Genomic DNA, 20,812 nt, shown 5'->3' with positions numbered 1-20,812 from the left:
CTACCACCACCACCACACGACCCACCACTACCACCCACACGACCACCACCACCACCCCACGACCACCACTACCACCACCACCCACCACCACCACTACCCACACGACCTACCACCACCACCCACACGACCTACCACCACCACCACACGACCACAGTACCACCACCGCCACCCACAAGACCACCACCACCACACGACCTACCACCACCACCACACGACCCACCACTACCACCCACACGACCCACCACTACCACCACCACCCACACGACCTACCACCACTACTCCACACGACCTACCACCACCACCCACACGACCTACCACCACCACCCACACGACCTACAGTACCACCACACTGCCACCCAGACCACCACCACCCACACGACCTACCACCACCACCCACACGACCTACAGTACCACCACACCACAAGACCTACCACCACCACACCTACCACCACCACTACACGACCACCACTACCCACACGACCTACCACCACCACCACCTACCACTACCACCCACACGACCTCGACCTACAGTACCACCACACGCCACCCACAAGACCTACCACCACCACACGACCTACCACCACCACCACGACCACCACCACCACACACGACCACCACACCACCCACACGACCACTACCACCACCACCCACACGACCTACCACCACCACCACACGACCTACCACTACCACCCACACACCCACCACCACACCCACATGACCTACAGTACCACCACCCACCCACAAGACCTACCACCACTCACACACTCACTGACCCCACCCACCACGACCTACCACCACCACCCACACGACCACCACTACCACCACCACCACACGACCTACCACTACCACCACCACCCACACGACCCACCACCACCACCACCACCCACACACCTACCACCACCACCCACACGACCTACCACTACCACCACCACCCACACGACCTGCCACCACTACCCACACGACCTACCACCACCACCCACACGACCTACCACCGCCACCCACAAGACTCCACCACCACCACACGACCTACCACCACCCACCACCACACGACCTACCACCACCCCACACGACCACACCACACGACCTACCACCACCACCCACACGACCACCACTACCACCCACCACCACACGACCTCACCACTACCCACACGACCTACCACCACCACCCACACGCCTACCACCACCTCACACGACCTACCACCACCACCCACACACCCACCATCACCACCCACACGACCTACCACCACCACCTACACGACCTACCACCACCACCCACACGACCTACCACCACCACCACACCGACCTACCACCACCACCACACGACCTACACGACCTACCACCACCACCCACACGACCTACCACCACCACCTACCGACCCACCACCACCACCCACCTACCATCCACACGACCTACCACCACCTCACACGACCTACCACCACCACCCACACGACCTACCACCACCACCCACACGACCTACCACCACCACCACACGACCTACAGTACCACCACCGCCACCCACAAGACCTACCACCACCACGACCCCACCACCATCACCACTCACACGACCTACCACCACCATCACCCACACGATACCACCAACACCCACACGACCTATCACCACCACCCACACGACCTACCACCACCACCCACACGACCTACCACCACCACCCACACGACCTACCACCAACCGACCCAAAACACAATAACATAATCTATAGTAAACTTACAGTAAGTAAGGAAGTGCAGCCCATATATGAATAAATAAAAGATCAACTTCATGGTCCCATTACACACAGTCTCCCACACCTGGCGCCATTGTTCACAAGTTTTCAGAGGAGATTAAAGTACAACAAGAAGCAATGTGTGTGCGTGTGTGTAAATTCTGGGAAGGATAGCACAATGTTTACTTTGTTTCGTTGGTGTAATGTGCATTTCAACCTTCTGGCAAGTGCAGGTATTTACGTTTACAGTAGAGCATCTCTCTCTCTCTCTCTAGGTTTGTTATGCTGTGACCGCCGCTGGTGAAATAAGCAATAACCTACTCTTACCGTTAGCTTTAGTAGACTATCTTCACTAACCTCTCTCTTAATATTTTATTTGGCTAACAGCCGGTTCTCATGGGCCTGGTCTTAAAGAACCACCAGGCCTAATTATTTGATTAGGTTTAATTTAGCCAATGATCAGTTCTTGGTTACATATAGTTAACAGCGAGACGAGTTAGGCTTTGCTTATATCAGAGCACAGTGGCTCTGTTGAGTCAGTCTTAGCTCAGGCAAATACTTTAAACTGTGAGGTGGTCTCATTCTCATCTGCTATGGCTCTCGCAACACTAGTCTGCTCTCCTGTGAGTACATTTACTGTATTCAAGCTTTAAAAAAACTAAATTAAACTCGATCATTACTCAACTGCACAATTTGTGTCCGTCACACCATTTTCATCATAAATCATACATGGCAGCATTAATCAGCGGTGTAATCTGTGGAATAAACTAAAAACGTGGATTGTAGGCCTTATTTACCTATCCTGCACAACCAGCCGCCAGTGGCAGAATACACTCGCATGAGGGTTTGAATTACGCCGATTGGTCCATTAATTACTCCCACACTCGACTTTTAACCATCCTCATTCTTTAAGTTAAAGGTCACTGACATACAGCAGCACCCACCTGCCTGTGTCACTCTGGGTTCAACAGAAAGAACATTTGAGGTTCCGGATGTTCATAATGTAATGGACTTGAATGTCACAGAGGTTTTGTGGTCACTTATCAGTAAAATCGCTGTTTGAGTCCCTAGATTTTATGATAAAGTCGATCAATTTTCTTGGGCATGTGGTCCTATTTTTGTTGATAAGTGATTCACTCGTCCCTGACAACAAACGTAATCAACGATCATCGAGTCCTCGTTTTCATTGTGGATCTACATGATATTATATATATATATATATATATATATATATATATATATATATATATATATATATATATATATATATATATATATATATATATATATATATATATATATATATATATATATATATATATATATATATATATATTATATATATATATATATATATATATATATATATATATATATATATATATATATATATATATATATATATATATATATATATATATTCTAACCTCGTGAACAGTGGCGAGGGTCAGGTAGTTGCCCTTTGGTGCTCCTGCTAGTGCCAGTGAAAATAAAGCCTCTGCCTCTACCATTAACATGCCTCGCTTGTCATCTGAGCAGAAGGGTGAAAGACAATAGCAAAAACTGAGAGATTGATGACTAGGTGGGTAAGAGACTAGGGCAGAAACTAGAAAGTGTTCTCTCTCTTTCTCTCTCTCTACTAAATTGAAAGCCAACAGTTATTTATAGAAGTTTAGAATAATATTTTCGTTTAGCATGCATTTCTATATTTTTTAGTGGCAGCCAACAACTCCTAGGGTTATTTACTAATCAGTCTTATATCGACACACACACACACACACACACACACACTGAGATAAAAAAAATCTTGAGACAGACTACTGAAAGTTACGAAGTCCATTGATGAAGATTTTCTTAGGCTAAAGTGAACAAAATTCAATCAACTCTTGTTGTGCTAATAACCTTATACAATACAGGGCATGTGATTTGGGTGCTCACTCACTGACGTATATAGTCCAAAAAAGGTATCGTTAACCATGGGGTCCACTAGTTTCGGAACAGTTGGTACTGTCGACCACAGGTAGACATCTCAACTTATTTCATTTGAAGATTAACCATCATAACCTAACCTAACCCCCAGGTCAGGTAGCATTAGAGGGGTTAATCTTCAGGTGAAATAAAAGAGTGCCTAATCTTCATGTGATCCCTGCGTTTTCTATGGAGAATAAGAATGTATTGACGAATAGTAATTTATTACATCATTGTCTTCCTTACCAGTCGCTCATTGGGTGTTAGATCTCGTTTATCACGTCCCAAGTTGAACGTCTTTTTTCTGTTGTTGGTATTTTGAGGAGGAAACATCAGGCGAAGATGGTCCAGTGCCGCACACCTGTTGGCACCACTCCTTCCCCTGCCCTCAAGACTTCAGACAATTGTTTCTCAATTTTTGCTCTCTTAATGAAGTTAGTGGTGATCAGAACCTTCAAAATTTGGGTTGCAACCTTAGTATCGTAGGCACTGTGTTAACATAATCAATGAATTTCGTAGACTGAAGGAAGGTTATTAAACACATGGGGATTACCTTTTGTGCGTGTGTTGGGGGGGGGAGGGGTGTCATCTGTGTTACCAGCTCAACCACCTCACTGGGAACCATAACCCTACAACTGCTATACCATCTAGAATAGATATAATTACCGAATCTTTACCTCTCTTATCAAACCCCAAATCAGCTCGAACCATGCACCCCTGACGGTTAAGAACATGATTGATACGCAGTTAGCATTTCTGTTGTGTGTAATGTCCTCAAACACTCTCATTTTCAGATTACCAGAGGACGGTGGCGGCGTTCTCCATCATCAGCCTCTTGATAATGATTATGGGCTTTATCTTCTCCATCTACACCTTCCGCCACACCCGTTACATGTACAAGCGTCTCACTGCCTGTAGTCACGTCATTGCTGGTAATATTTTGCTTTTAGTAGATCTTCTAGTCTATCTCTCATTCCTCACAAAACCATCAATATCTCTCTCATGGTTCCCAATGTCTCCACTCTCTCCACCCCGAGACCCCCTCACTGCTCAGCGCACCATGAGGCCCCCTCACTGGTCACAGCACCATGAGGCCCACTCACTGGTCACGACACCACCTGTTTCACCTTCATTACTCCCTGTCACTTCTCACAGCACCACCAATCTCTTCATCTCTCTACTCAGAACTAATTCTCTCTCCCACATTGCTCACAGTATTCACAATTCTTTTTGTCAGTGCACACAGCACCACCAGTTTTCCTCTCATTGCTTATACTGTACTGGCACTGATCCTGATCCTTGCCCCACTGCCTATAATACCATCAGTCACTTCCTCACTGTTAACATCACGAATCTCTTCCTCCTTGACCACAAAAATACTATTCTCTCCTTTACTACTCGACAGCAAAACTACTCTTTCCCTTATTTATACTGGCATTGATTTCTCCCTCAACTATCTACAGTACTAGTCTCTCTTACTATTCATAACACCGTAGTACCACTAGTTTGTTTCAATCAGCGCTCATGCCACTTCTAGTCTTATTTATCTCGGCCCACAGCATCATCAATATCTCCCCCACTGCGCTCAACACAAACAATCTCTCCCTAACTTCTTTCAGCTCACTGCATTATCACTTTCCCTCACGGCTAAGCACCACCATCTCCCTCGCATTGGCTGCAGTATCACCAATCCCTCCCTTATTACTCACAGCACCTAGTCTCCCTATTACTTCCCACAGTGCCAGCAGTCTCTCCCTGACTGCTCACAGTACTGCCCATCTCTTTCTCGCTGCTCCACCAGTCTCTCCATTACTGTTAACAGCTTTACTGTATAAGCCTCGCCCTGTGCCTAAAACACCACCATTGTCTTTCACAGGTCACATTACCATCAGTTCCTCTCATTGCTCACAGTACAACTAATGTCTCCCTCACAGCACCTGACTCTCCTTTCCACAGTACAGTATGTTAAAAAAAAATATATACTGTATATATATTTTTTAATTACAGTACAGAATACCAAAATTTTCAGTCATTAAAATTTTTGGGTGTGGAAACCTGAAGGCTATATTTACAGTACTGTATGTAGATTTTTTCCTTTCAAGTTTTATTATAATCTTCACAAAAAATCTGTCCATTTTAAATCCTTTACCTTTATGATTATTTAACTTCAGTATCTAATTATTGTACAGCTGGATGTGTTCTCATCGTGATCGAAGTCGCAGTCTCTCTGTATCACTACCAGGCTGAGAAGTTGCCAAACCGTCACCCAACAGGAGCTACTTGGCAATATGGATTTTCTTTTATGCTTGCTTGGATCTCGTTCATTGCTGAGGTAAGTGTTACTGGTCAAAGGTACTCAGTTCCTATAGTAATTGAGTACCATATTATAGTTATCAATTTAGGTGAATCTTTGTTTTAAGCAGTACAGTATACTGTACATGTATATGTAACAAATAGTACAGAAATACCTCGCTATTCGCAACCCCAATAATCACAACCCAATTTATCCGCAATTAATATTTAAACACCCCTATTCAATATTTGCAAAGCATACCCTGCTTATTCACAAATGAAAAATTACTACACTACATTAATATTTCAAACATGATGGTGCAAACTGTTTAATTTTCAATGAACATACACAGGACTGTATTCTATTCACTCAAACTATATTAAAATTACTGTACAATGTATTTTAAGGTAAAAAGTGTAAAATCACAGTCACCACCAGCAAGACACTTCCCTACATTTCACTTACCTTGTTGGTAACATCAGCAATGGGGAGGGGAGACATGGTGGTTTGATGTTCTCCATTATTTGTGTTTAAAACCCCGTCCACACTAGGCCTCATGATGCGCGCTGTGGTGTGGACTCACAGCCTGTGTGGTGATGCAGATAGGGATGAGCAGCCACACTATGAGCATGATAGAACGCAAGTCATTGATCACCACCCGAGAAAGAGAGAGTATGGATGTTGACTTCCGGGTACAAGAGACTGATCTCTGGATTGTGGTGGCTTTATGCTGTGCGAAAAAGAAGATATTATGAGAGAAAAGGAAACAAATAAGGTGCAAGCAGTGAATTTCCCGACGACATAGAAGAGGAAGCTTCCGACAATTTTTTTTATAGCTGGTTGTGGAGAGTGAAAGTGATTTTGAAAATTATATACAAATGCTATGACTGCATTCTACACTATACTGCAAAGAGGACACTTTACTCACCTTTATGAAAGCATCTCACTCGGAGCTCGGCTGGAGGCTACACTGAACTTTCTTGCTGCCAGAGGTTACTACACAAGCCTGCAGTATTCTACTAGAATATCAAAACAGAGCTCAAGCCCCATCATACCTGAAACCTGTGATGCTATATACCATATGCTGAAGAATGATTACTTGAAGGTGAGGTTCTGTAATAGTAGTCAGTAATAAGTGAGTATAACAAAACAATTACTCGTCTTCTATGGTGTTACCTTTATTATTGTTAACAGTACGAGAAAGTAAAACAAAACTGTCTTAGTTTGATGCAATGAACTTATGAAGTAAGTTATGCAATATGCATGCAGCAAATGAAAGTTATTTGTTGCCAACATACATGTAACTATTGAAACATATGTAGGAGTAATGTAGAAATGCCTCCATATCATCTTTAAAGAATAATAATTCCCTTCCTATGATATATAACAGAAAAGTACTTTCAGTAGAGTAAAACAACTCTTCTCAATTATTAAATGAAAGTTATTTGTTGCCAAAATATAAATAACAACTGAAACATACGTAGAAATAATGCAGCTAACCCTCTGATGATGACAGCCAGATGATTACTGAGTGCATCACTCCCCAAAAATGCCTCTTGCCAGAGTTGGCTGCATCAGTGCTCATGGCCCACCCACAACACAAAAAATGGGCCAGAACAACATCACGCATGTCACGGCATGTCATGAGGTCTAGTGTGGTTTTATTGTTTATTTCATGTAACATGTCACAAATTATAATTCCCCTTTCAAGAAGGTTAACTTAGCATATCAAGTGAAAATAACAATTATTTGGGGGTTTTAAGTTAATTTTAGAAGGATTTGGGACTCGGGAATGTAATTCCACTTTCACTACTGGTACAACTGATATAATAATCTGCAGTACAATCCACAGGATCTGTAGAAATATAACCTCAGAGTGTGGGCAAGAACAACTGTATACAGTACAGTATGCATATAAATTAGTCTATGGTATGACAAACTCTGGCCAAATGACTTTTAAAGTATACTATTCTCTCTTAATATCAGTTCATACATTAGTAATATATTTGTTTCTTCCTTTACCAGCCATGATCATCAAGTCACCATTTCTATACAGTACTCATATTCATGTCCAAATAATTAATTTTTTTCCCACCTACCTTTAAGAGCGTCAATGCTTACTCGTAAGATATCAGAATTGCTTCACGTTGCCTTAAACAGATCTTCACACTCATTTGTACTGCAAGATACTCAACCTAACTTCCCTGACAAAGATTACTTTAACAATGTACTATTCATTTAGAAATTATGAATTTTATTAAATGAAAATTTGAATATACCTGTAATATACTCTTTAACTATTCACAACAAATTTCTTAAGTATTACAATATATAAATTCAAACTTACATCCTAGTAGACAAGCCAATTGTGAATGACATGGATGTATTGCTGCCAAGATCACTATGATTCTTACCTAAGAATATTCATAACTCTCTCTCTCATGACTAACTTGATACCTTCATTACCAGCCGCCACCTACATCACAATCTCACTTCATATCTACTCTACCAGTGCTTGAGTTGAAAATTTTAATAAATGATGTATTCATATTTCTCTCAGGCAGCTGCAGCAATTGCTTTTGGAGTGTGTTCACGCAAGAGGAAGAAGGATAAGGCTCCAGATGACCAATATGCAATTGAAGAGGAACCCACCATTATTGGCCGATAAAGTGATAGTGTCATGAAATTGAGCAACAAATTCAGATATTGAACGTTAAGAATCCAAATTTTTAACAAGCTGTGGAAACATTATGAAGGTCTCAGACAGTTTTTAGGAGATTAACACAAAAAATAAGAACCAAGGATAAAAATCCCTGTGAGGGGAAAGGCCTTTGCCGGAGTTCCAACTGAGAATTGTTTTGCACTTTTGTTATAAACTTTGATCAGTATTAAAAAAGAAAATCAATGTAAGATAAATACTTCTGATCTGATCACACACACCACAATACATATTCATAATTCTAAACCAAGAATAAAAAGTGTATCATTAATAGCTTGGCACCTTAAGTCTTTGGTTCTTGAAAGTAGCCAAGTTTGTATCTCTTAGAACTTTGATAAGACATATCACATATGACTTGGTGCTCACTAGAATCATTATATAATTGTTAAAGATGAAGATGGTAGTTTCATCTGTAACATAAGGGGGTCAGTCCCAACAGTTAAGAATTCTTTATATGTATATATTCCATTTTCCACTTTCCTTGTTTTTAAGTTTTTACTAGTCATGGTTATCTACCACACAATGGTGAATTAAAATGTGTGATTCCTTCTACCTTGCCTTAATAGTTTAAAGTAGTACTATATTTAGAATTTCATTGATAGTATGTTAAGGTATAAAGTACAGTAGACCCTTGCCTGTTAAGGTTTAAAGTACAATAGACCCTTGCCATTCGCAACTTTGCGATTTTGACAATTCGTGGTAAGCAGATGGTGGCTAGCTTGCAAGCCTTTTCCCACAGTACAACGAGTCACCCCACGCAGCATCTCATGTTGTACTCACAAAACTTTAGTGTTTCTATGTGAAATGTCCCCTAAAAAACTGCCTAGTGTCAGTGCTTGTGGAGTGAAATGTCAAAGACAGATGTCAGTGATGACCCTGACAAACAAAGTTTTAATATTAGACAAGATAAAAGAGGGGATGAGTGATGCCACTGCTGGTCAGTTGTTTGGTATAGGTATACAGTAGTGCATTAGGGTAATATAAGTTGCTATTTGCGGGTTTGCCAATTCGAGTCATTTCTTGGAACCTATCCCTCGTGAATGGCAAGGGTCTACTGTACACTTAAGCAACTTCTTAGCCACAGTTACCAAAGCATTTAATTAATTTTGCCATAAAAAAATTATTCCCCTTCTTCCTATTAAATAATTTATTAATATAAAACAATTGTTTTTCTTTTTGAAACTTAATTATTAAAAAAATATGAAATTGTCTAGTGAAATATAGTATTACAGTACAGTATACAGTATAGGTTTTGATAAACTACGTGATGTTAACATTGTTATTCTACCATTTGTATTACATTATCATATAAGCAGATTTGTCCATAATGTCTTTTGCACTTCAGGTAGTCAATATTTGATGTGTTAGAAATTGATGAACTAGATTATAATAGATTAGGCATTCTTGACTGAATGGTCTAGTGAAAATACAGTACAATGCTATTTCAGAGCATATAATAAATATAACCATTATAAATACTTAAATAAATCAAGTGCTTTTTCTGATAATTAACAAACACATGTTTTGTGGGTGTTCATATTGTATGCTCAACTACTTAAACAAATAATAACTATTGGGGTACTTTAAACCAGGAGCACACTAGAGAAGTCATATATATTATCAGTATATGAAAATGTGTCAGTTTCAGTCAATAGTATACATTTTCATTTCTTCATTTTCTGTATTGTAGAGCCAGTTTTCTTAAAATTCTTTTCTTCCTGGGAAATCAAAGGATATGCAGAATTTATAACTTCTTTTAACAAGTACCTCATATAAATCCTTTACATTCATCAACAATTTCAGTATATATCATTCTTGAAGGTTCCTTATCTGTTAATGTAATATTAGCTTCTGTTATGAAATATTATTCTAGGGGTAGTAGAAGCTATTTTGGGAGTAAAGTTGAATATTACAACAATCCCAACTAAAAACATATAAAAATCATAAACTGGAATTGACACCACTTATTTTCCAGCTTTAAATGTTTCACTGGTGTTGATGAAACTTTTATTGTATCACTAGTACAGGTACAGATGAAACTTTTATTGTATCACTAGTACAGATACTGATGAAACTTTTATTGTATCACTAGAACAGATACTGATGAAGTTTTGACATTTCTTTGTCTTATGTTATATAATTTGGCTGTACAGTATATATTCCCAGCACTCAATAACACTTATTGTATTCCTGACAATACCTATTTGGTATATGTAAAGACACAGAAATCATGATATTTACTCTATCAATGAGTATCTTCACTGTTTGATTCATTTTTTTGCCATTAATTTCTTACATTTCTTAAAGTTATACAGGTTGTACCTCTCTAGTCCGGCAACCTCGGGACCTGACCGGTGCCGGACCATGGAAATTCACCGTTTTCCTGGATAGATAGTGACTTGTGCTTATGCTTGGAAGCACTAGCACCACTTTCTCTGCATCATGGTCTCTTTGAAGACATATTGAAGGGTTAAATGTCGTATAGTAGCTTCTCAAATTTCGCGAGTTTTTAATTCTTAACGTATTTAATTGGAACACACAAAAAAAAAAAAAATAAAAAAATTGACGGCGGAAACTTGAATTTCGATGGGTTTGAACGGCCTGCCAACGTGCAGATGACGTGCATAATCGTGTAAACAGCGTCATTTCTCTTATGTACAAAAGATTCATTATTGTTTTTTACTGAATGTCTTTTTTATTGAATTAATGTTTATGTGTGCAAAATGAGCAATACAATTCATTAATAATACGTAGAATATTAAAACACACGAGGAAATGACACAGCATTGTTTTCGTTGATTACAAAACCAGTGACTGACTGGTTCTACATATAAAACTGAAGAAAATAAGACCTTGGCTGTAGCTGTAGTAAAATTAATATGGTAGTTTTAAATAATGTAATTTAATGTTAATAAATGGAACAATATAAGTAGCTAAACATTAATGGTAAAAAAAAGTGAGACCGCGTATGTAAGTGCACACATGTGAAAACATATCGTCATTACTCTACATAAGAATATGAAAGCAACACTTATTTACTGCTCATATATATTGAAGGGTTAAATGTTGTACTCTGTATAGACAAGCAGAGAGAGAATGCAGCCGAACTGCAGGATGTAAACAAACCTTAATTTCCCGCGGCTTTTTTTTTTTTTAGGGGATTAGCCCACCCGGGCATAGGTCACTGACCCACATTGGGGCCTGAGGAGCAAAAATTTAATACTCCTGTAATAATAATAATAATTCAGATAAAAAAAAAAAAAAAAAAGCTGCCTATCTACCTATTGGACAAACTAAAGTCATTCCGGACCATGGGAGTTTCCGGACCACAGAATGCCGGACTAGAGAGGTACAACCTGTATTATTTTAGTTCATAAAGATTAAACATTTGTGTCCACGGTTAATAGCAAAAATTCCTTTATGAAGTAAATTCCCTTCTCAAATTACATAAATTAATCTTAACTTTATTCATGTCCCCAGAATTTGTTTTTGTAAATACATACCATTTAATCCTTTATTTTCAATGTTCCAAGTTCATTGTGATAACTATGTAATTGTTGATTATTAGAGATTAGACCATTTTACATTTGTCATGATAAACAACTACAGGTACAGATCATTTATCTAGCATGCTTGGGACCTGGAGTTTGCTGGATAGAGGATTTTTCCAGAATTTTGAGCATCAAGACTAAAATGTGCAAAATGTACAATAAGCCCTCTGTAACTGGCTGTGAAGACTGTTCAGATCACTAGATTCAGCCCTGAAAGTAGCTTTAACTGTACACTGTAACATTGAAACGTAAAATTGTAGGCATATAAACATTAATAACAAAATCATATTAATACTGCGGTACAGTGCTGTAATAATAAAATCATGTAAAGGGCAAAAGTAATACAAGTTAGTGTACAAACTGCATCACAGTGGCCTGATACTCGCCTTACCAACGCAACAGCATCCTTGACCCTCTGACCTCCACACAATTGCCACATGATAATTATTTCCTTTTGCATTTTCTGTATGTAGGATTGTGTGAGCATGTAAATGAGAAAAAAAATGAAAATAAAATTACATATATCTACCCAAAATTACAAGTTGAAAAATGACCATAATATAACATACAGCTCACAGGTGGAGAGTGGTTGAAAAATTTCACCGCTCAGCCCGGAAATTACTTTTGGTGCTCAATTTTAGTAATTTGTTCCAGAACATAGCCAGTTTTTGGAGCATTCTAAATATACTGGAAAAATGGCTCCATACCTGTTTATATTTATATAAACCTTCTGTGTATTAAATAATTTAAACTTTACAACACTCATAAATGCTGTAATTCTACATAATTTAGCATAATCGAATTTACTCTTCAGAGTAAAACACAGAAGAAAACAACTATGTAATAAAGACTATACTGTACTGTATTATGACACCAAGAGGACGTCTAAGCAATACAGTATTTATTTATCACCGAGGGAAATTTTTGATCAACACATTTCTGGTAATGTAAGAGTAATGCAATTACAGTACTAGAAATAAAATTGTTCTGTGTATTGAACTTTAACAGCCAAAATAATTTTTAATTACAGTATAAACTTTACATACGTTAGAATTGCAGAGCATATACTACAAATTGGGTTGAACAAAAAGGTTCCACATTCTGGAATAGTCTTCAGAAAAAATTTCCCATATCATAGCCAGATATTACAGAGTAGACATTTGTTTTAATATTAAAGTATATTTTTTTGGCAGGAATATTAAAAAGCTTGTTTAAAGTTAAATACCAATTTATGTTGGAAGGTACTGTATTATGTTATGTTTTTGTTTTTTTAAATAGACCAAACAGCTGACCTTTTTACATAATGGCATTATACACCAGGCCCCCAACATAACTGTGGACTGGCATTTAATGCCATTACCCTAAAAGGCCAGTTGTTTGGCCTTTTTGCAGAAGGAACAATTTCACAAAAATTTAAATGAACATATATTTAGTTTATGAGATTCTTCATAAAAAAAAATAAAATAAATAAATCCCAAATTTCAAACAGGTATCCCACTTTTTACAATTTGGTTAGGTTCCTGAAAAACTCATCTCTAGGTGAAATATCACAGATGTGGATCATTATAACATGGGGTTCAATGGGATACGATCCCAGCCTGTCCAACACCCACATGTATCACTGGGGGGAGGATTACTAATAATATACGTAAACCAATTAAGAACACTGCTCACTTAAATCACAAATACAGAGCAAATGATGATAACATTACTGCGGCCAACACTGAAGACATCATGTTTACAACAACAGAGGCAAAACACTTAAGTCACAAAAAAAAAGCACAAATCACTTCACAGTCACCAAAACAGAGTACAACGTGAATGTTAGTGATGTCCTCTCATTGTAAGGGAAAAAATAAAAAATAAATAAAAATTAGTAAAAACACCAATACTGACTGAGAATTGTTGAGTTACACAATCACGGCCATCTGGGATCACCATAGAACATAGCTTGGTACTGTAGTACACAGGGTGGCCACTTGGCAGCACTCATATAACAACCAAATTATCAGTCAGTGTCGGTGTTTTTACAGTTTTATTAATTTTTTTACCTTATCGAGAGGACATCTACTCTGTTTTGGTGATTGTGAAGTGATTTTTGCTATGTTTTTTATGACTGTAAAGTGCTTTGGCCAAACGATGACCATCGTTCATGCAGATTGTTTCCTTCGTAAATAGGGGATGGTCTTAATACATCATTAAAGCGGATTATCATAGAGAGATAGTAGATTGAGGGATATCTGTATTACTATATTCAAATGAAAATTTTAGTGTACACTCTTTATAGCTGTTCCCACTGTACTTCATTGATAAATTAATTTCAACCGAACTACTTACTGTTTTAATATATATATATATATATATATATATATATATATATATATATATATATATATATATATATATATATATATATATATATATATATATATATATATATATATATATATATATATATATATATATATATAGTGAGCCCTCATTATTTGTTGTGAGTGTGTTCCCGAGGACAACAATAAACAATGAAATGCTGAACAATGGGTAAATCATCCCAGCCAATTATATATATGCATGGAAGATGTGTTCCAACAGTAAACATAAATTACTGTATTTGACACAATTTTACTCCTTATTTTCTCAATAACTTACAAAATGCATCAATACATGTATACCTGTACAGTATTACTATGATATTTAGTGAATAAAAATGCATCTAGGAGATACTTTGTACAAAACACTTACGAATGATGGTCTCAAAGCTGATGCATGTGTGATGTTAAAATTATTTTCAGCTTATACTCGTGTCATGTTGCTCTTCTTAGCGAGTTTGCTCCAGTGCTGTATATCAAAACGGAGAGCACTTTAATGCCTAAGTATTCTTGCTCAAGAGGTTAAGGCAGGGGTGGGCAAAGTGCGGCCCGCGGGCCACATTTGGCCCGCCAAATTATTTCTGTGGCCCGCCACAGCATTTGGCAATCAGAAAAAAAAAATTCTTATTAATTACAGAAAGGACAATTTTGGAAGTCAGGTGGACATAGCAGCAATACTGGCTCGTCGCTGTTAACCTGTGACCCGCGAAGTGTGCCACCATTCATGAAGTGGCCCTCCATCAAAAATAATTGCCCACCCCTGGGTTAAGGCATCATACTTAAGAACTTTATTCATCGCACTCAAGGGGTTGTCATCATACTCAAGTGGATAAGTCGTCGTACTCAAGGGGTTGTCATCATTCTCAAGGGGTTAATGCAAATAAAAATGCAAACTCAACACAATGCACATCATAGCTTGGAGAAATTGCAGCTCACTTGTACTTGAAAAAAAGTCCAATTATGCACAGTTGTTAGAAAGAATTAGCTTAATGATTTGCAGTGATACTCTGTACTGTACATTAAAATAGTGAAGGTATTTGTAAATATTTTATAAGTAATTTTTATACAAAATACAGTAGAGTTTGTAATTAAATTTAACAAAATATTCTTTAACAATCTAATTAAAAAGACCAATTGTTGACCAATCAACAAATCGGACATCGCGCAATTACAGTAACTATCACACACAGGACGACAGTATTGTCTCAAATGATGACGATTCAGACATCGAGCAATGAATTACCATATGCTGGACAAGAGAATTGTCCTAAGTGTTGTACAGTTGAACGAACTAGCCCGAAAAGGAAGGAAACTTTTGTTCAATTATAATTTCATAATAAAATTTAATTTTCAAATGATAAACGGACAGCAGGGCGATAATTTATGAGGACTGCCTGTAAGTCTATACTGTATGATATAGTATATTATAATAATGCATTATACCCTTTATATTGTTGTCATAAATTTACTGAAACAGCAGTTAAACTGTAATAACCTTAAGATGCATCACAAGATCTAATTAAATAATTATGTTTGATTTTTTGTATTACACACCATGTTGTTGGTTAAGCAGATTAGATGAAATAAAGTTTCCACACTAATATGCCCAGACAAATTTAATTACAGTAGTTAAAAAAATACTGTACTGTAGTTCAATTTATTTTTTTTACTTTTCAGAATTATGTTTAGTTCTACTGTACTAACAAAATATTTAATTATATTTTCTATTCAATTACAGTACAGCATGCCCTGATAATTTGCGGATGACACCCTGGATATACCCAAGAATGTTGCTGGCATTTTTGCGGCCGGGACAGGGAGCCATTTGCTCTAGAGACAGTAATTTCTTTTACCTGTATTGTATACTGTATGTGTATGTGTGTGTGTGTGTGGACACGCACACACACATATATACAATACAAATAAAAGAAATAATTGTCCTAAGGGCAAACACAGAGGGAATATATATTTCTTTGCACACGAGTAAAAATGTAACCCCCCGCCCCCATCAGCAAATGTTATTCGTGGCCATTTTGAGTACCTAACCCCCGCAAATTTTAAGGGCATGCTGTACACTTTATTTGAAAATGCTCCATTCAAGGGATGCAACAGAAAAAGGCTTGTGTTGGACACTAACTCCAAAATTTCTTATTTTTCAAAGTCTTAATATATTTTATTCAATGTACCAACAATAACAGGAAACATTGGGAACAATATTGTGACATAAGTATCAGCCTTAAAATTGTAAACAAACTTGAAATTAAAGTCCTCTGAATATTGTTGGCATTTATGGTGACTGTAAGCTGGATGAAACAAGTAGGTAAGTTTCCACTGAGATAACTGGTCCAAACTGTTCTCTGGACAACAATAACTGATATCAAAGTTAAATCATTTTCCTCTGGAGAACAAAAGTACAGTACTGTATATCATAATTGTCTCCCTTTGGCAACTTCTTTACCGTATTAGTGCTTCAGTGGAGTCAATGACAACTGGCTTAAGAACAAACTCAACTTATTAGAGAATAAAAAATTCAAGTAAAACCAAATTTTATTTTTCTTAATATTTCTCAGGCAACTTTACATCTTTTAATTTGGATTGAGATTTCTCATGTATAATAAATCCCAAAGTACTAACACACATGCTCTACTTAATAGGATTCATTGCTTAATATTACTTTGTAAAACAGAATGCAGAACCTGCATTAGTGTATGCATAAACACTAACCTTGGATGAAAATATGACTCAAAATTACATTAATTTTGAAATCAATATCACCATTCTTAAATATGTGAGGACTCATAACCACTATATCATGCCCATCAATATTCTGAATACTAGTGAATATATTCTATATGGTACAGTACAGTATATAATTATCACAGGAAATAACTTTCAATGAAAACATAAAATGGATACAGTATTACATGGGCGATTCAACCAAAAAGTTAAGATTAAATTGCACATTACCTCCTCATGGATCCTTATTGCACACAAGCAAGAAATTTTATGAATGCTGTTTACTGAACTTTTAGAAATACTGTACAAGCTTTTTAATTTTACATTAAAAGTAGTAACAAGATACCCATGTAATTCTGCCATATCTAATTAACACAAGAATTATGGACTAATAATCACATTCACCTATAGTGATAAAAAAAAAATACTTAATGTTAACAGTACAATAGTAGTGTTACTGTACTAGTAATTTACCAGTATCACTATGTTACAATACCTGTACCACTGCCTCAACATTAAAAGCTTTTTACAGCAAAAAAAAAAAGTAAATTTATGTTGCGATTAATTAACAAAATCCCACTTATTATAGCAATGATTATTTACCCTCTCTTGTCTAGTTATTAATAAACATAAAATATCCAGCACTTACTTATCACATCATTAATAATTATTCCACATTTATTGTGTGTTTGCAATTACAGGTAATCACAAAAGGAAAAGGATCATAAGACAAATACTGTACTTATGAGCCACATCAAAGCACTGTTAATATTATACCTAAACTGTGTCAACTGGCAAAATAAATAATACTGCAAATAAAAACAAAAGAATATCCTGGTTTAGTCTCTTAATAATTATAAAGTCTACACTAAGATAAATTTATGATATAACAAAACTCAGCAAATATTGGAAAGAAGAGAACACCACATTTGGAGGTCTGTGTAATACTCCTACTTGTTCATTAATACAAATGCTTTTTCTGTGACATTTTCATTAGACAAAAAATATATATCCAAAATTTATCATTTTGGATGAACGTTTCTACAGATCAGACTATCATAATATACGTATATACATGTACAGTGAAACATAAAAATGATAAGAATACTGAAGATAAATTTACTTTAGATTCAAAGCAATGCAAGTCTAAATCTCCATTTCAAGTTAAATGCCAATTTTAATATTTGGAAAACATAATGGACTGGGGCTCCTTCCCTATGTCTTAAATATCAAAAGCTATTATAATAGAAAGTTATGCCAAGTAGAAAATTAACATATAAAAACTTTTTTTTGCCTATAACACACAATTATTTCAAAAATAAAAAAATTAACATTGTGTACATCCATTACAAGACACCTTTCAGAACGATGTATGCACTGTAAGCAACTTCCAGAGGGTTTCATTAAATACTGAGAGAACCAGAATAATATTAGTCACAAAGAGCTGCTGTTTCCCTAAAGTGACCTGTATACAGTAAACATTACCAATATTGACTTACCTCAAACGAGGATCTGCTGATGGTACCAAAGACACGAAAATTATCCAATATAATAGAACATATTGATAAAAATACACAGTAGATAAAAGATACTGCCTATTTATATTTTAAAAAAAGTGACAAGGGAACACTGACAATACTGCAAATGCCTTGTACCAATATGACACCTAACCTCAGCAAAATGGTTTCAAACAAGAATACCTCCGAAAGAAGAAAGAGATATAGAAAGCTTTAATTTGTCTTAAATACTGTACATGATTGTTAGCTAAGAATATGAGGTTACCAGTATTCTTATTAACTGTTAATGATGAAGATAATTTGTTAAAAAGTTTAATTAAATAAATGTAATTAAAACTAAATTGAACAAAATAATAAACTAACCTGAATTAGTGAGACCAAAACACACAAAAGGAATGTACTGTATGACATTACCATTAAGCAGTGGTGGGCACGGTTCCGTTAACCGCTAATAAGCGAAGCTAACTTTCTCGTTAGCGGATTGGCGTTTTCGCTAACTTTGGAAACCATTAGCGGACCAATTAGCTTCCGCTAAATTTAGTTCCGCTAACAAAATTTATACATGTTTGTTCCTGTCTGTTGTAAGCGTGTGACGCAGCGACGCGTGTCTCCAACAGCCAGTCAGGCACGCTTGGCTGACTGCGTTATATAAGTTATATAAAAATGCACTGGTATAATGTGTATGTGGTTGGTATTGCATATTTACATGAATAATGAATAAGGCCGATAGGTTGTATGAGAATGCAAATTAATTATTTGTGAAACTGTGTAGTGTACACCTTGATAAGTTGATCATCATCTGATCTTGGCATAATGATATTTGCTACCTATGCTATACAGTACTATAGTTTTTGGATTCGTTTAATACTTTCGGTCTTTTCGTACAGTAAATAAAGATTATAAAGTGTATGTTGAAACTTGAATGTAAACTAATGTTTAATTTCATTTGTTCATTTAATTATTTGTGTACACCTTGATCATCATCTGATCTTGGCATGCTATACCTTTTTGGAAAGCTCTATGTCTAAGCTACAAGACAACATATGAAAATTTCAGCTCTCTAGGTCTGGTTTTAAGGGTTTTAGAGCCCCCCCAAAAAAGAGGCTAAATTCATATAATAAAAGTTAGTGGTTAGTGTTAGCTTCCGCTAATTTTTTTAGCTGTTTAGCGGTTTAGCGTAGTTACTTTTTAGTTAGCAGATTAGCGGTTAGCGAAGCTAACTTTTCGTTTAGCTGTCCCCACTACTGCCATTAAGTTAACTATTTCTCATGAAAAATTATATACAGTATGAGCATAAGCTTTTTTGTCTCTATTGACAATCATATGTTCCATGTAGTGATCAATTAAAATACAGAAATCCTTCTGAAAACTCTAAAGAGACTGAAAAAGAGAAAGCTTCAGATGAGGACACTAACTGGTGGTGATTTTCCTAAAAATTTATCTGCTAAAAAGATTCCTGTTATAAACATGACTGTAGGCACATACAAAGATGCACACATTCATGTACACACACACACAAATATTCAAAAAATAAAAACTAACACATTCTTCACTCATTGTGAATGAAAACACTAAAAGCCTTTATTACGGTATATATACTGTATATGAAATGAAATACAAACAAAAATATAGTTCAACGTACTCTTCCAAATGTTTCAATTATCTTTATAAGACTTGTGGCCCCTGCAGTAAAGGGTCAGAGGGGGCAGAGAAGCAGGCCACACCAGACAGACATCAAGCGATCACCAGTGGCTCATCATCCGAAAATCCACGGATCATGGGAGAGTCATCATCTTCATCTGAAATAAAAATATTTCTTGATCAAAGCCATTATTTTATGTACTGTAAATAAAGTAAAGGAAATGAAGAGAATAAAATACAATATTCCAATTAACTGAAAACATTCAATATGCTACATACATGAAATTAGGACTTTAT

At 36.8% G+C, this 20,812-nt stretch overlaps 2 protein-coding genes across 5 annotated transcripts in view; one reads left to right on the top strand and one right to left on the bottom strand.

Moving 5' to 3' along the window:
• LOC121870973 (voltage-dependent calcium channel gamma-7 subunit-like) overlaps positions 1-8,883 on the top strand; it is a 32,980-nt gene extending 24,097 nt beyond the window's left edge. For both annotated transcript variants that reach the window (XM_042372968.1, XM_042372969.1), the window contains exons 3-5: positions 4,484-4,621; positions 5,879-6,021; positions 8,543-8,883. In XM_042372968.1, the coding sequence (XP_042228902.1) occupies positions 4,484-4,621; positions 5,879-6,021; positions 8,543-8,650 (389 nt within the window). In that variant the 3' untranslated portion in view covers positions 8,651-8,883. The remainder of the gene's footprint in view (positions 1-4,483; positions 4,622-5,878; positions 6,022-8,542) is intronic.
• An 11,372-nt stretch (positions 8,884-20,255) lies between these two features.
• The window catches only part of LOC121870972 (sortilin-related receptor-like), a 69,064-nt gene continuing 68,507 nt past the window's right edge, over positions 20,256-20,812 (bottom strand). For all 3 annotated transcript variants that reach the window (XM_042372967.1, XM_042372965.1, XM_042372966.1), the window contains one exon: positions 20,256-20,673. In XM_042372967.1, the coding sequence (XP_042228901.1) occupies positions 20,650-20,673 (24 nt within the window). In that variant the 3' untranslated portion in view covers positions 20,256-20,649. The remainder of the gene's footprint in view (positions 20,674-20,812) is intronic.

The sequence above is a fragment of the Homarus americanus genome, unplaced genomic scaffold, assembly GCF_018991925.1.
Source record: "Homarus americanus isolate GMGI-L3 unplaced genomic scaffold, GMGI_Hamer_2.0 scaffold52512, whole genome shotgun sequence".
Lineage (NCBI taxonomy): Eukaryota > Metazoa > Arthropoda > Malacostraca > Decapoda > Nephropidae > Homarus > Homarus americanus.
This window is presented reverse-complemented; position numbering and strand designations above follow the sequence as displayed.